Raw genomic sequence first — 16,346 nt, forward strand, 5'->3', positions numbered from 1 at the left:
CTTTAAGCCAGATCATTTGCTGAAAACCATGTCTAACACGTCTTTGGAGTTGCAATCAAGAAATTTACTATTTTGTCTAATGTCTATGTTCTAGAAGTTTGCTCTATCTCTTTTAGTTTGTCTTTCTATACATATATATGACTTTTAAGACACGTTTAGACACAAAAAATATTTTTATATCAGTCAAAACCTAATTTCCCTTCGCAGCTGAATAACTGTTTTCAGGGGACTGTCAGACTTGCGGTCTAGATCAAAACAAATCAGATTCTGCATTAGTGCGAATAAAGAAATAAGTAACAGGCAAATAAAATGGAATATCAAATGCATCGAGAAGGTCTACATCAAAGCCTAGCGACTTCGATACTTTCGGCTATCCTAACCCTTTCCCATTTCACAAATAAATGCTATTGTATCTACTGGTAAAACGCGTATATTTTGCACTGATGTTTTGCCATTATCCGATTTCCTATTTCATTGTCTTCTTATTGTTGTTGTTGTTGTGCACACATACAATCGAGTTCACAAAATATTGATTTGATGCATTTGTCTAGCCATGCGTCAATCTTGTTAGCAATAAAAAAGATCTTAACAAATAGTAACTCAGATTATGGATTCTTATTTTATTATTTGCTAGCAATCTGCTCGTAACCTTCATTTCATTTTGTCAATTTTGCAATTGGTCTGCTGTTCAAGATTATAGCACATTTTCAGAAGAAACTATTTCCATTCAAAATACTATTTCTGGTATCACAGCGAAGCTATTACTTAAAGTGCCCTCGCCATTGAGTACGTGGTAAGATTGCATCTGCCATAGTTGTACAACTTTAAAGCTAACAACGGTTGACCTCATCTGTGAACCAGTAGTATCAGTCGTTGGCAACCAACTGCAACAATGTTACTTATTTTTTGTTGTACTAATCTAACTGATAGAACAAACAAATTTCTGAAATGGAAATTATGTTTATTAAATGAAAATAGATTAGTTATGCATATATGATATTATATATCAATGTCATTTTTGTATAACATTAAGACGCAGAATTTGATTCGAATTCTATTTTTTAAAGTATCGGCTGAAGCTCCTAAGTACTAAAACCTTACATACTTATATATTATTATCTTTGGTTTATAAAAAGTAGAGTTTTTACTTTGATTTCAGCTTTGATGTTGCCTCCATGTTTGGCTTCCTTGTATTTCTCTCCACAGCTTTTAATTACATTTGCATATTGACTAATGATTTTTTTTAATTATTTCATTGTCAAGTCATCTGACAGTGACATGGTTATATAAATTAACAGAAGGCTGTGTATTCGATATGAGAGAAAGAGGGAACGTGTGGAGTTAAACCAACTCTCATGTGAGGTGTACTAATCATCCCAGCACTGGTTGCGAAGTAAAATCAACTGACTGAAATCTGTAACAAAACAACCAACTAATAAATATTTACAGCATCAAATAAATAATTGAAACAAATGATGATATTTCGAGCGGTGAACGGAAATGTATTCGCTAACCACATACAATAACAGAATGCAGCTCACGTTCGAGAGGCAGAGTCAATGCTGCATACTACATACATTTGGTAACTGTATATATGTATCTGTCAGATACAAATCACATGTGTAGATACAAACGAATCCGAGATTATATACGTATTTGTGCATTTGTGTTCGTGTCCATTGCGCTCTTACTTGGCAAATTGAAATTTACGAGAGGATTGCAAAGGCAAGCGCTGAAAAACTTAATTGACTAGTCTGACTAGAAGATATCCATTACGTATGTTCTGAGTCTAACTACACTTGGTAAGTCTTCGCTTGTGAAGCCCAGAACTGGACATATCTGGCAGCCATTTGGTACAGGGCATGTTTGTACACGATATCCTGAACGAGAAAAACGTGAAACGTGTCACTTTAATTCTAGCCAGGTTGTGGGAGCAAGCCAAACAGCAAACAGGTTATACAGTTTTCGAATGTTGATTGGTTTCTCGGTACATAAATGATATATAAATGTGGAATAGTAATAACTCACTGCCATAATAAATGTGGAATAACAATAACTTACTGTCATAATTCACGCATTTGTTTTCAGAGCTTAGTTTAAGAATTGGAGCACAGTGGAAATCCTTTCTTAGTTGGCTTTAACGTAACGTTGAATCCAACTTAACGTGTGAAGAACATTGAACACACTCAAAGCCCAATCCGCCCCATTTTCAGGCAGGCCCTGGACACTCCTCGCCCTGTGCTTCACGCACTTTTGCGACTTCGTAGGCAGCAACAACTACGCCAGCAACAGCATTGTCAATATTGAAGGAGGCCTGCGCAAAATTGTGCACTCGCCTGGTTTGTTATCTAAAAATAATTATATTAACTTTGCTTTTTGGTAGCTTGGCTTGCCTCTTGTTGCCTGGCTGGTTGAATGTAAGCACCCGTATGGGGTTTCAACGAAGATAGCTAGCAGTCAGTTTTACTGCTGTTTTAAATTCTTTTAAGAGCATGCCTAATGTAGTACAAATTTATGATGATAATACATTTTTAACAAGACTTCCTTCGCCAAAGAAGATGAGCTTTCAGGGAATAACGCGAGTGGCCTAAAGACTTACACTTCTTTGAATGTGTCGCTGAATCGTTTGATGAAACGCTGACACCAAACAATTTCATCGAAATTCCAATGATCTAAGACTTATGCATGCTTAAAGCGTCATTGCTACAGCAATAAATTACTTTTAGTTTATATATAATATAATAGCAATATCTCAATCTCATCATTTCTTTGATATATGTGTCACAATATGGACACACAAATTGTCACTTAACACCTTCCGTTATGCAACATACATATTGAATATAAGGCATAATCAAGCATATGCATATGTATGTACATATGTAACTTAATATTATGAACTTTCCCTTTCGAGTGATAGCTTTATCAATTTGTACATAAGAAATGCTTAGGTACTCTCAGTTATGCTTCACGTACAGCTCAGGTCTACGTTGTGTACACCTAAAAGCCACCTGCTTCAGTAATGGAAAACAACAAAGCAACAGTTTCGACGCAGCCACAAAAACGACGCAGGAAAATCCATAAAAAACACCTTTCTGACTGGCTCACTGGCTGACAAAACTTTTGGTACCTACTTGGGCGCTGTCTTTTTACCAAATTTTAATATCTGATACAGATTATCTATGGGGCAAACATGTAAGCACATCAGTTCAAGCAAATGTATAATTGATCGAAATAAACAAATCACAAAACATTCTGAATGAACAACCGTTAATTATTTTACTGCGTTTAATTTTCATTAATTTCACTCGGGATTCGGATTTAGATGCAGATACGAACTCGGGACACAAAATTTCAACGTACCACACATAAGAGCTGTGCGCGTACAACTGACTTTGATTTTCTGCCTTCTTAGCCACGACAAGGACGAGGACGTGGCCACACGCACAACAAGTTGCAAAATTCGAGTTGGTCGAGGTCGAAAATTACGAGGCCGACTAAACACGACGAGATTGTTCGGCACAATTTTCGTGGCATTGAACTACGAGTTGACAGCTTCGAAAGCTTTTTCGCAACTTGTTGCCCAATCAGCTGTTGCACTTGCTCTACTCAGTTTAATACTCAAATGTATGTACATCCGTCTTACAAAAGGACTTTTGCGCAATGCCATATGAAATTAAAACGAATTTTTAATTATATATTTCATATATTGTGTTTGCCAGCAACTTGTAAAATAATTGTCAATATTTTCATTATGTAAAGCCTACAACAGCTCAATGCACAGCTACTTTTCCATGCTGAAGTTTGCTCTTTTCTTATTTTGTTTTCTTATTGTTTGCGTTTAGTGGCAACAAATTAAAATGGCCGATGTTCGAAAAAGCTGCGAAAGCTTCGATACTGATGAAAGCGCTTTCGTCTGCCTGCGTACAACTTCACTTTAATGCAAACTTATATACATACATAGATACACAAAAATAATTTATACATATCTATATATGTATGTAAATGGAAGTACCAATACATATGTGATATACGCAGCTAATGTAACCTGTCTGTGTTTGCGTCGCCACTCAATAATAAATTGTATACATGGATACCACGCACACACACACAAACATATTTATTGCACACTTTCTCTGTAGGTAGAGTACGAGTGTATGCAATTTAGAAACAGTATTGACGGTCAATGCAAGAACAAATGTTTAAATTAAAGTATTTGTTATATTATTGCTTGACTCATATGCATAGTTCAGAAAATAAATATAAATGAATGAATCAATTTTTGCTGTTCAGTGTTAAAAACAAAAGTGTACAAAGTACGATAAATGTAGCTGATCGCGGTACAGGGTATCTTCGAGTTTGTCTAAATATTAGTAGCCGTATTCAGATTTCTGAATTTGGTTGTTATATAACATACATATGAACTGAATATGAACTTTTTAATGCACATGGAAACTAAATAAAATTGTCGTCTAGAGCAACCGACTACATAATACTCTTTTATTTGACTATTGTTATAATGGGCTCCTGTTATAAAACTGAACGAAGCACAAACCCAAAATGCTGTGATGTGGAAATTACGGTGTAATTTATAGCGGACTGTTCGAAACGAATGTTTCAAATGATGAGATACATGGCACTCACAGGACTCCTTACTGAATGACAAGCAAGTGGTGTGCATATGTATAACGCATATGTGAATATGGCTTATTTTTATCTTAAGATGAGCATTCGCCACTTAAACACGCGTCCAACAACGTCAAGTTGTTAGAACACTATATGCTTGAACTGAATAATCGTAATTAGATCGACTTGAACACAGCTCTGTGAATGCCAACACAAGCTTTCATAGAAACAGCCATTAATTATATATCTACTATATATGTACACAATGAATCGGTAAAAAGGCGCCAATCCTTCCGAAGGCGCCACGAAAATGAGTATATGTCTGTGACTGTTGGAGATGCCTTGTGGTAGTCATCCACTGTAGACAAAGTGCTTATGAAGGGGCCATCAAATGAGTTCATTAGTAAAGTGAGAATAAAAATGGCATAAAATTGTCAGAAAGTTATTTACGTATGAAGCATTCCAATCCAAATACTTTGTTAACAAGTAGTCAAATGTGGCTCAGCATGAGTATGAAAAATGTAATTATATTTTAATGATATTTTAAACAATTGTCTTTTGATTGCGTCTATTTTTACTCTATTGAGACGATCCTCTACATAATGAATAAAGTCGGATCTGACACACTCTGATATATTTCAATTCTTTTATTGGAGCTAGAGAGCTTAAATTTGAACTACGCACCATAAAAACCAGCTCCAACTGCAAACAGTTTGTATACCTCAAATATAAAGTTATTATAATTTAGTTAGTCCCCAGATAATATCAAGGTCGAGTATATGGGAAAACATAAATAGCTAGAGATCGATGTAAACACTAAAAATGTGGCACTTGAGACCACAGCCGTCGCGCTGCTGGACACTCGACTGTGAATTCCCTGGCGACAAACAGTCTAGAGTCTAGACAAGTGTAGTCTATGCACCTGGCACATGTATAACGGTCTACGCACAGGTAGAGCTCTCAGCCTCACTTGACCCACAAGTTTTCAAAAGAATTGTTAGCTGCAACGCGTCGGCTAATGATATTTTAACAAGATATCGGAATTTCCCAGCTCTCAAGAACTGCGAGTCAAGCAGGCAGCGTAGCTAAATAGTCTCTAACTCTCGGGGTAGGTTTCATTCATGAAATGTGCTAGAAATTGAAAAACATCTTGAGAATGGCCAGAAACACTTGAGAGTAAAGGACTTCACAGTTGAGTCTCAATTCATTCATGAATTGTGCGTGCTTTTCGTATTGCCCAGGTTATCTAGTTAACTCTAGTCTAAGTTAGATCAGGTTAGCGGAATTCGTGAACCATATTTTTTATATATATACATACTATGTTAGACTGAGTACAATTAGTATTTAATTTGATGTATAATTAAGCTCAGCTTCCCAATTCACATCTAAAATGGGTTAATCTGTATCTATATGTATAGTTTCTTTATCAATTGTATTTGTTGGGGTCGTTTTTAGAATATTTATTCAATTTAGATCAATTCTAGTCTCACTCCATTTCTATGGAGTACTACTATTTACAGAGCACTACATTCAATGAATTTGCAAAAACAAACGAAAATGCTTACACTACAGGAGTTGGCACCACCTACCTGAGCACTTCAGTCTCAAGAGTTCGATCTTCAACTCAAGTGGGCGCACACTTGAAAAACAGTAAGGCAAGACTTTTATATACGTCACTGATAACGATCGTGCAATAGAGGAATACTACCTGAGACGAATTTTGAAGAATGTGCACAATGAATGGAATTCAGAATTCCGTTTAAAGCCACCGACTGGGCCATTCTGCCCGACAACTGCTGCCCCGTAGGGGCGTAGGTGCAATTGCGTTTATTAGCACCGCACCCCTCATTCTTTCTCCCATTGAATTTTGGAATGAAGAGTAGAATACGTTTGCCGTACTCATTGAAGGATCGATGACAATTGTTGTTGACTTTGTCTGAATCAGCTAAGCGACTGAAGGCCCGAAGTAGGTTTGTTGCGCCTGATTCGTTTTGGCCGGCACTCCTCAGTAAATTTAATTTGATAATTTTTTACCCGACGACGATACGCATCTGAGTTAACGCACTTGTGCCTCATAGTTGTGCTAAAATGTTGCATGCGCAAAACCTCTTTGATTGGCAATTGCGCTCAATTAAATCGCAGGACTCGGAATTGTCAAGTATCTTTCTAAAATAGGATCACGATGTTGCAATATCTGACGAGATTAATTGTGGTGCAATGAAAATGCAAGTTTCTTTATCGTCAGCATTGCGGTCTGACCCGCAGACCACGCAATTGGGTAGATGAAGTAGCCAAACGAATGAGGCATTATCGATACTTAAGGATATCATATCTGCAATTGCAATCTAAGTTATTCTAATATCAATCCTATGAAAGATACACTGAAATTCAAATTCGAATAGCCTACCCTAACGGCGGCTTTGTCCACGATTTGTCCCGCCTGTCGACTTACAGGCAGGATGTACCCAGTTTTTAGACGAAACTAACGAAAACTCTCTAAGTTGAGTTCTGTGCAAATTTAATCTGACAAATTTCGGAAGAAAGCAACTCTATTTCAGGCAATCATTTTCTAGCTGATTGGATTAACGTAAAACGCTTCATTTGTTATAACTTCAAACAATTTTCTCTAGTTCCTGCGCGTATGTTAATGTGTGGACTGCGATATCTTTGGCCGGCACTTTCTCCTTTTGCCTCCGGTGTAGCTCGGCATAGTTAAAGTTGCCATCCTTATCAAGGGTCCAGTTCCGTTTGGCGACCAAAGCCTGCATCTCACGGCTGTCGGGCTTGAGACCCAAGCGTAATGCAGCCTGCTTTTGTGCGATCTTTCCGTACGACTTCTCCATGCATGAGGCTATTTCCTCCCGGGCAGTACCCACCAGTAGATCCATAAAATCAGCATATAGCCCTGATGGCATCGACTTTTTTGCCTGCAAGATCTTATTGTACCGTCCCTCCATGAAGTAGTTCTCCAGCGCCAGCACCGGCGAAATGAAAGGGTTTTGCAGCAGCAGAGCCGACGGCAAACGTTCCAGCTCAATGTGAAAGTCGGCGATGCGATTGGTGGCCAGCAAATAGAGCAAGTGAAGGCCCATGAATTTGTGCATCTGCTCCGAGGAGTCAAGATGCTTGTTGTAGTCGAAGTAGTACATCTTAAGCTGTGTCATATATCGCTCAAATGCTGCATTATCTTTGACCTTGATGCTGTGTTCGATAGCGATTTCCAGTATATCCCGTGACCTCTGCAACTCCTGTTTCTGTTGCGGATTCACTTCACCCTCATCTTCCACGTAACCGACACGAACCATCTCCAATTTAAGTGAGTTCAGGAGCTGGCCGCAGCGCGACAAATCTGGCGAGGCATTCAACCATTCTGCTTTCAGCTCCTTGTAAAAGTTCGACATCACAATAGAACGATGAATTTTTAAGATATACGTTAGTATTTCACATCTGCTGATTTGTTGTTGAAGTTGTTGTTTTCGGTTACAGCTGCTGGCAAATGATGCTCTTAGGCCTACTATACATTCTAAACAAGTAGGATCACTCTAGACTGAAGTGGCTGACTAGGAGGACGCGATAGTACACGATACACAGAATTATCTACCTACAAATTGTAATCAATTTTATGGAAATGCAAAGAGTTATTGTAAATTCAAAAGAAATCTAGATCGATTGGCAGTCAACTCCGATCAAGAACACTTAATGCCTTTAATTCAGACTGACAAGAGATTAAAATTATATAAAATGCATTAATGTCTGAAGGGGCTTATTTGGCAAATAGTAATCAATATACGTGATGATGAGCATGCTATAGAGGACGTATGTCTCCAGTCCTTCTGGGACTGACAAAGCTCGATCAGCTGTGCTGTTCATTTCGATCAAGAATACTGTATGGGAACAGCAACAGCTGTTCAGTTGCATATACTGATTCTTTACTTCCCATTTTCAATGACTTCAGTGTAAAAATAAAAAGTCTGTACATTTTTATGAATGGGTTTTTATTTTATACTATTCAACATATACACACTAATGACTATCTTAAGATGAAAACGAATTAGTTGCTTTTTGTACAGAAATCGAGTCAACAATATAAGTTACGCACAGCACTTGGCTATGGGTGACGCCTGGGGGCTACTCGAGTTGACTGATGAATTAAAGGTGGGGCTTTCGGAGCCGCCCTTCTTCTGCTTTACGCGGCGATTCTGGAACCATATCTTCACCTGTTTCTCTGATAGCCGAAGGCGGTTGGCAATCTCGATGCGTCGTAGGCGTGACAAGTAGGCATTATGGGAGAACTCTCTTTCCAGCTCGAGCAACTGGGTGCTGGTAAAGGCAGTGCGGATGCGTTTGCTGGAGTCGGCATAGTCGTTGATCAATGGCGTGATCTCCAAGCCGCCACTGGAAACTGCTTGTTGGGACTTAACGGGAGAGCTGGCAGGCGAACAAGAAGACTCACGCTTGAAACGTTTCGTTAACTGCTCATCGGGATTCCCGTAATCCAACGAAGTTGTCGAGGATGCCGATGGCGAAGTACAGAAGGCACCAACTTCGTGAAGGCTTTGACCGTAGACTCCCGTCGGCGGAATTAATGGGAGACCAAATTGAGCATTCGAGCCGTGTGCAACGGCATTGGCCGACAGCGGAGGAGATGGATAGCAGTCATCATAGCTTCCGAACCCATTCGACTTCCGCTTGGAGGCAAAAAGCTGCGCATACGGATGATACAGAGAGGCGTGAACCGCAGCCGCTGCAACTGATGCTTGATGCTTCTGCTGCTGTTGTTGTTGCTGTTGTTGTTGCTGCTGCTGCTGCTGGATGCCAAGTGAGAAGAGGTAGCTGCCAACATAGCTTGCTGGATAAGGCAGCATGGGTATCCCCGGCAGCATTGCGGCTGCAGCAGCTGAGGCAGCCACAGCAGCAGCCGTTGCATTGGCAGTGGGTGAGTCAAGAGGTTCCTTGTTCTTGTTGAGCGGTGGGATATCGCTGAGCAGCGAGTCCATTAGAAAGGAGCGCGACATATTTGCTAAAAGTTGTAAGTCGTTAATGCTGCTGCTCTATTCAGTGCGAGATCCTAGCACGATCGCTGTGTGAGCGTTACTGGTTAGCTCTCTGGCCGTGTTCTTCCCTTTATATAGACAGCGGTGGTTGAGGGGTTGTTTTTGCACACCCTTGGCTCTGGCCTGAGCTGCCTTTTCATTGTTGTTGACTTCTTCGAGGGTTGTTTGCTTTTTTCTGACCATTAAGCCACCATTACAGCTTGTCTTCCTCTAAACACAGAAACTGTAGCCATTGAAGCTCCGCCCCTGACACACACAGATCGTTCACAATGGCAGGTATATCCTCAATGATGCGCATCTGTGTGTGCGGCTGTGTGTATGGCTGAATGTGATTACAACTATAAGTGCATATTCTATTAACGCGTGGTATACCATCAACTAATGTCTTAGAGTAAACGTTTTAAATTACGATCTTACGATTTGGATCACTGCTAGATGCGATTTGAATTCGATGTGGTATGGCCTACATATTCTGATTCAAATATTCAACTGCCATACATGTGGACATATATGACTGTTTTGTAGAACTTTTTCTGTCTATCAAGAATCTGTCTGATAACGTTTAGCTTGTGAACAAACATTTCCACATCCGAAAACCCAAATTATATATTTTTACTGTTACTGTTGATTGCATTACGACTTGTTAACTCACTAATTAACTCATCGCATTCGCATTTACATTTGCATTAAGTCACAATAATTAATAATATTCTTTTCTGAGACTCCCTGAATAACTATTAACGAAGACACAGTTGATAGCCTTTTACTTGACTTGATTTATTAAATATATGTGTATATATATTATTGAAAATAACATTATAAGGATTTCATAGTCCAGCCAAGTGGTTTTGGGCTTTGTGTTACGTCCGTCTGTCTATATGTCCGTATTAATGCAAGCATTTTCGCCGTTATTAAAGCTAGATTACTTGAATAGTATTAATATTTTCCCGATAAGCCTACTGGAAATGCGGTATATTGAAAATATCTGTAATTTGCACAGTTTTTCGCCTGAGTTCCCAGATTTTACAGTAGACTGTAGACTCCTTTCAAATATACCTATAACTTTTTCATTCATCTGATCGCATAGAAACTTGAAATCTAGAAATGCCATACTTTTGCATGACAATTTGTCTGTGACGTTTTGTCGACTGCACTCTGATAGCCTTAACATGTATTTATGGAAGCATTATGTTTGTATGCGACTGGCAAATCGGTTAACAATGTCCTTCAATGGTCGTACTACACATACACATAGACACATACGCATGCAAACTTGGCTCATTCAGGTTGAGCCGTGGCATTCATTCAGGACCTGGACCCTAGACCCGATGCCCAGTGTGTCTTTGTGCTCGGCCAGACGGTGCGTCGCCTTAGAAAGAGAGAGCGAGAGCACGGGCGAGAGCGTGAGCAGGAGGGTCTAGTTTAAGAGCTACATTACAGAGAAATATTTGGCGGCAGTTTTATCATTTGTTAACTGACTTTAAGGATTTTCTATAATTGTCCTTTTCACGCCATTGTCCTACGATGTGTGTAATGCTTAGGTGTCTGTCTGGGTGCTGCTTTGTGTTGTTCTTTTCCTTCTGTGTTGCTTCAATGATATTTTATCATATGTTAAGTGGCTATAAAACTCCACACAATTACGAACGTTAATTGTTGTCCCAATCTGACGGTACATTTCAAATTGCATTGTTAACTGCAGTTGCATAGCTTTAGGGTCCGAGTCCGAGATATCGTTTGTTTTTTCTTTTTGGGGGTATTGTTGTTAGTTTTGGCTTCTGCTTAATTGGCGTACTTTCCTTATAGTGAGGCCATGCAAAAATTCTTTGCACTCTATGACGCAGCTGCAGCACCGAATCATTATTTTTTTGGCAATGCGTTGTGTAGGCGTTGCGCCGGTCTCGTGCTCAGAATCTGGACCAGTTTTTGTTATTAGCTATTGTTATTCTTGAAGGGCCTCTTGAGCACTTCGAGCTGCTCACCTTTGACCACATCCGCTTTTTGTATATGCTCCGTTTATACGCTCGATTTATTTCGAGTATTGTTGATCGAAGAGAACGTGGTATTATGGCCGTCTGTTTTCTAGGAAGAGGAAACTCGAAGCTAAGATCATTTCTATTCGACACATGTGCCGAAGTTATGCGTAGAGAATGTTTCAAACCTACAAGCAAGTTTGTTTAAGATCACAAACAAGTAGGAGAAGAGCTTAAAGAACCTCCGCTTGGAATAGGTGAAAATCACACCACAAAATCATTTTAATTGTGAACAAAACTCGGGTAAACGCCAAACTAATGAAAGCGGTAAAACTTTGTTTATTTTTTATAAGCAAAGCAGAAAGAGCAGGGAGATCAAAAGAGAGAGAGAGTGAGAAATAGTGAGATAGAGAGAGATACGAGTCTGTGGCAAACTGGATACACCAGCCAACGGGCGTACGGTACGAACCACCACCAGCAGCACCAACAAGATGGGATCAACTGCACCCCGCTTGGCTTATGAGACTTCAGTTGCTTTCATTGTATAGCATATCGCTTCTTGACATTAATTGGTTGTGACATTTGCATTTGACTGATTGTTGTAGTTGCCATTGTTGCTACTTTGCCAAACACAGTCATCGACTCTACTCTCATTTACTTCTGAGGGTTTACTTAGCTTAGGGGCTCTTGATGAACAGAAAGTGGAGAGAAACACTTTTATGTATGGCATGTTGGCTTAACAAATATGACTTCATTACCGTTCAAGTAGCCTCATATTATAGTGCGCTTATGAATAAATTATAAAAGAGCTTTGCACCACTGAATAATTGGGGTGGGGACGTTGCGTGTTGCTCAGTCATCAAACCTCCGGCAATGGATGAGTGCGTGCGGTCTGTTTGTTTGGAATGTCGTTTTGTACCAAATTGCTGAGGGACTCTACGATTCTTCTATGAGTTCGCGTCAATACTATTAGCTATAGAAATATATTTCAAAGTCCTTTACCGACCGTTTAACATTTGATGCGACCAAAGGCCTAGGACAACAATGCGCCAGCTCCATGATTCATTTATGAATGAAAGTCAGTGCAGCACAAAGGTCCGAAATAATGAAACTATTGTATTGCTTTTCGAACTGAGAGCTGCGAACACTTGCAGTGATCTGCAGATGTCTTCGTGCAAGCCTCGCCATTCATGTACCTAGTGTCCTTTGTGTGCTGCTAGGCCAGGTAAAAGTGGACAGTCAACCTTCTATGAAGAGCAGCTAGTTTAGTTGAACATTTTTTAGCGACCATCGTGGTCAAGGCCGATTCGACGGCCACTGCAATTAATCAGAAGTGCTTTGTTGTGGTCAATGTTGTGGCTTTTCGAAGAGGCCAACAGGGAGTATGTGTCCAAACAATTGTAAGCCTAGTCAGCTAACATTCCGAGCATGCATTCAGCCCTCACAATGGACCGCGACTCGTATATTTAACAACTAATCAAATTATACATACAAATAAACAGTAAACAACAAACACAAGTAACATGGATCTACTTAGCATCCCTTTCCACCACTTCGCCAAGTCAATTGCCACAGCCAGTCAATAAAAACCATATTTAAAATAAAAAAATAAAATAAATAAATGTTTCCATATCCTGCATAAGGGAAATGGAGAAGCGCGCGCATTCTCTTTGACAGTCGTTGGATTCTGCGCAATAGGCGGCACGCTCTACTGCGGCGTGTGTTCATGATAATATCGAAACAACCCTCAGATTGACTCAAATGAATAAATGTAATATATAATGCACGCGGCTGCATTATCAATTAATAGACAGAGCACCCTTTTGGGATTCGTGGCAGTTGTTACATTCGTATCTCTTTGTGGCCCTTATCGCAGTTTATGATTGCTAAATTGACAAACATGGCTGCCGAAAGCGAACATGTTTACCCATTTTATCGAGAACAGAAGAAATGTACAAAGTTTGTGATCGCAAGGAACTCAATTCAAGAGTTTAGATTTAGACTTATAGCGATAGACGGGACATTTTGGCCATTTTGGAGTGCGCTTAACCACATTTTGAAGCAAGTAAGAAAGCTCTAGGCGGGATGCCCGACTAGGAGATACACTCAGCCCAGGCCTATCTGCGTCTTAAAATATTTTGTATACCCTAATCCCATTAAAATTGGGAAATCGAGGTATAATAGTTTTGTAAAAATGTATGTAACAGGCAGATGGATACGTGGCAGACCTCAGAAAGTATATATATTGTTGATCAGGACAACAAGCCGAGTCGATGGAGCCCTGTCCGTCTATCGCGCAGATCTCAGAATCTATAAGAGCTAGAGACTAGAAATTTTGTACTTTTGTTGGTCTGTGTATAACACTCGCATAACTATTTCCGATTTATTGTTATCGATTAAGAACTTGATTCAAATGCAATTATTAAATTATATCTCGTACGGCTTGTTATCGCCTCTAAATTTTGTATTTAATTTTAAGTATATTTTATACAAATTCGATTTTTGTTATATTTTGGCTCAAAATTAAAAATTAAGTTCAATTGAAAATAGAGCCAAGATGTGAAGGATTTTACATATTTACTAAGCTGGCAATTACTGCATTAGAATATGCAGATCATATGCTTAATATTTCATTAAAATCCATTAAGAAAACAGTAGTTATTAAACAAAGCGCACGTCAAGCGTACTCATTGCACACATACATTCAAATAAGTGCATTCTTTTCTACTCCAAAAACCGAAATTGCGATTGAGTAGTATTCGACTTTAGCTACTAGTTACTTTATGTATTTATTTAATTCTTTCATTTAATACTCGATACAAGCTATGGAAAATATTAAAAATGCACAACGGACTGGGATAAGAGACTAGAGCTTTCTTGCTTATTGATTATAACGTTAGCTGTTTGAGTATGAAAGATATAGACTTAAGTTGCACTCATCTTTCATGTCAAATTCGTATATTGCATTAACTCAAATGTCAATTAAAACTATATATCTATAACAAAATAATTGAGATTTGTAGTCTCAATAATATATAATATATAATTTAAATATATATATATATATATATATATATGTATGTATATATATATGTATATACATATAAGAGTAAAAGAGAAAAAGACATGTGTAATACTTTCTGTATTGCAGAAATTATTGACATCATAATATATGAATGTACAAATGGACTAACAAATTATAATATATGTATTACAAATATATTGAAACAAATATAGTTCAACCTCATATTCACATGACAGATTTCATTAGAAACATTTTTAATGACCGTAAATTTTTCGTTTCATTAGTCTACAAGGAATTAGCCAAGTCGCAAACCAATTCAGGGATGCGAAACTCAAATTGTAGCATCAGTGAATGCAAAACTGTAGTAAATCCAACAAGTATCTTATATGAATGACATTTCTTAATATACTAATAATAAATGTATATGTTATATGTTATATTTTATATGTTATTTAAGTTGACGTTTCAATGTAAAAGAAGCTTACCTTCATCTGTAATTTACGCATGATGCGTGTTTCTTCCCAGCGATCCAGCTCATCCCACTCCTGATTTAGGCACGTAATACGAAAAAGTGAATATAAAATTAATATATGAAAGTTAAAATACTCACCTTGCCTCGCCGACGCAGTAGATAATAACGATACATAACGATTGTTACGGCCAGCAGAAGCGCCAGCCCAGTGCCAGCCGCGGCACCCAATACTGCTGAACTTACCATAACCATTTTAAAGAGAACGATGTTCCTATGGCGTGTTCTTCACTTCGGATAAGTTTGTCAGTTCTTAAAAAGAAAGAGTTTAATTTTAGGTTATTGAATTTAGACTTACAAAGGGGCAGGACCCTTTATATGTCGAGGGCTGCAACAAGATTCTCTCGAAACTACTAGAAAAAAGTTAACGTTTTGTAATTATGCAATTGATCACAAATTAAAACTGAAACCTTCAAGCCTATTCAGATGAGCAAAATATAAAAACTAATTTTACAATAGATTCCTCAAAAAATTCTTAAAAATTATATAATATGAAAATTTACAGGGCAGAAACTTTCATAATAATCTAATGTTTTATATAACAAAGTTTATTTCATTTAAATCATAGTTAAAATCATAGTTAATATCTTTTCAAAACGCACACCTATTCAAATGAGCTGCATTGTATATGTTCATATATATACTTGTATATATATATATTTGTATATAGAGGCACATTCTATAACTGCGTGTCGCGATTATTTACTTAGGAACAACTGTGCACACTCCTAAAATTGGGCCTTACGTCTGAGCTAAATGCTAAGTCAATTGACATTTGACGTATGGAAAAACACGTCAATTAGACACGTAACGTTATTTATGCTAAAACTTATGTTGAACTATCTGTAGTCTTTAAACGCAAGTACTTTCTCTAATAAGTCCTTTCATGAATCAATAATCTGTTAACAAAAGTCAGAATTGTTTTGATAATAGAGAAATTCTCCCCAACCTGATTTTAGGAATGATACAATTATTGTAGGAAAAGCCAAGGAATGTAACCCTCAAAAGGAATTAACAATTTGGAATATGTTGTTGAAAAACAAATTTTTACCAGGCAATCACCAAAAAGATTTGATTTCGATATTAAATGTGCGTGAAATTAGCGTATTTTATTTTTCTTTTCCTGTTGAATTTGTTGTGAT

The 16,346-nt window shown here is 38.1% G+C and overlaps 3 protein-coding genes across 3 annotated transcripts in view; all 3 read right to left on the minus strand.

Annotated features, from left to right (window-relative positions):
* Positions 1-16,346, minus strand: part of LOC111604299 (synaptotagmin-5) — a 30,037-nt gene that overhangs the window by 8,354 nt on the left and 5,337 nt on the right. The window contains exons 2-3 of the mRNA XM_023322330.2: positions 15,286-15,456; positions 15,161-15,220 (exon numbers count right to left, since the gene is read on the minus strand). Of these exons, the coding sequence (XP_023178098.2) occupies positions 15,161-15,220; positions 15,286-15,399 (174 nt within the window). The 5' untranslated portion in view covers positions 15,400-15,456. The remainder of the gene's footprint in view (positions 1-15,160; positions 15,221-15,285; positions 15,457-16,346) is intronic.
* LOC111604300 (26S proteasome non-ATPase regulatory subunit 8) lies at positions 7,128-8,121 on the minus strand. Its single transcript, XM_023322331.2, has one exon. The coding sequence runs from the start codon at positions 8,025-8,027 to the stop codon at positions 7,239-7,241; it is 789 nt and encodes a 262-aa protein (XP_023178099.1). The 5' UTR covers positions 8,028-8,121; the 3' UTR covers positions 7,128-7,238.
* Positions 8,718-9,641, minus strand: LOC111604315 (homeobox protein Hox-B7-B). Its single transcript, XM_023322367.2, has one exon. It carries the CDS (start codon positions 9,639-9,641, stop codon positions 8,718-8,720), a length of 924 nt encoding a protein of 307 aa, XP_023178135.1.

The sequence above is a fragment of the Drosophila hydei genome, unplaced genomic scaffold (genome assembly GCF_003285905.1).
Source record: "Drosophila hydei strain 15085-1641.00,03,60 unplaced genomic scaffold, DhydRS2 tig00000001-arrow-pilon, whole genome shotgun sequence".
NCBI classification, from domain to species: domain Eukaryota; kingdom Metazoa; phylum Arthropoda; class Insecta; order Diptera; family Drosophilidae; genus Drosophila; species Drosophila hydei.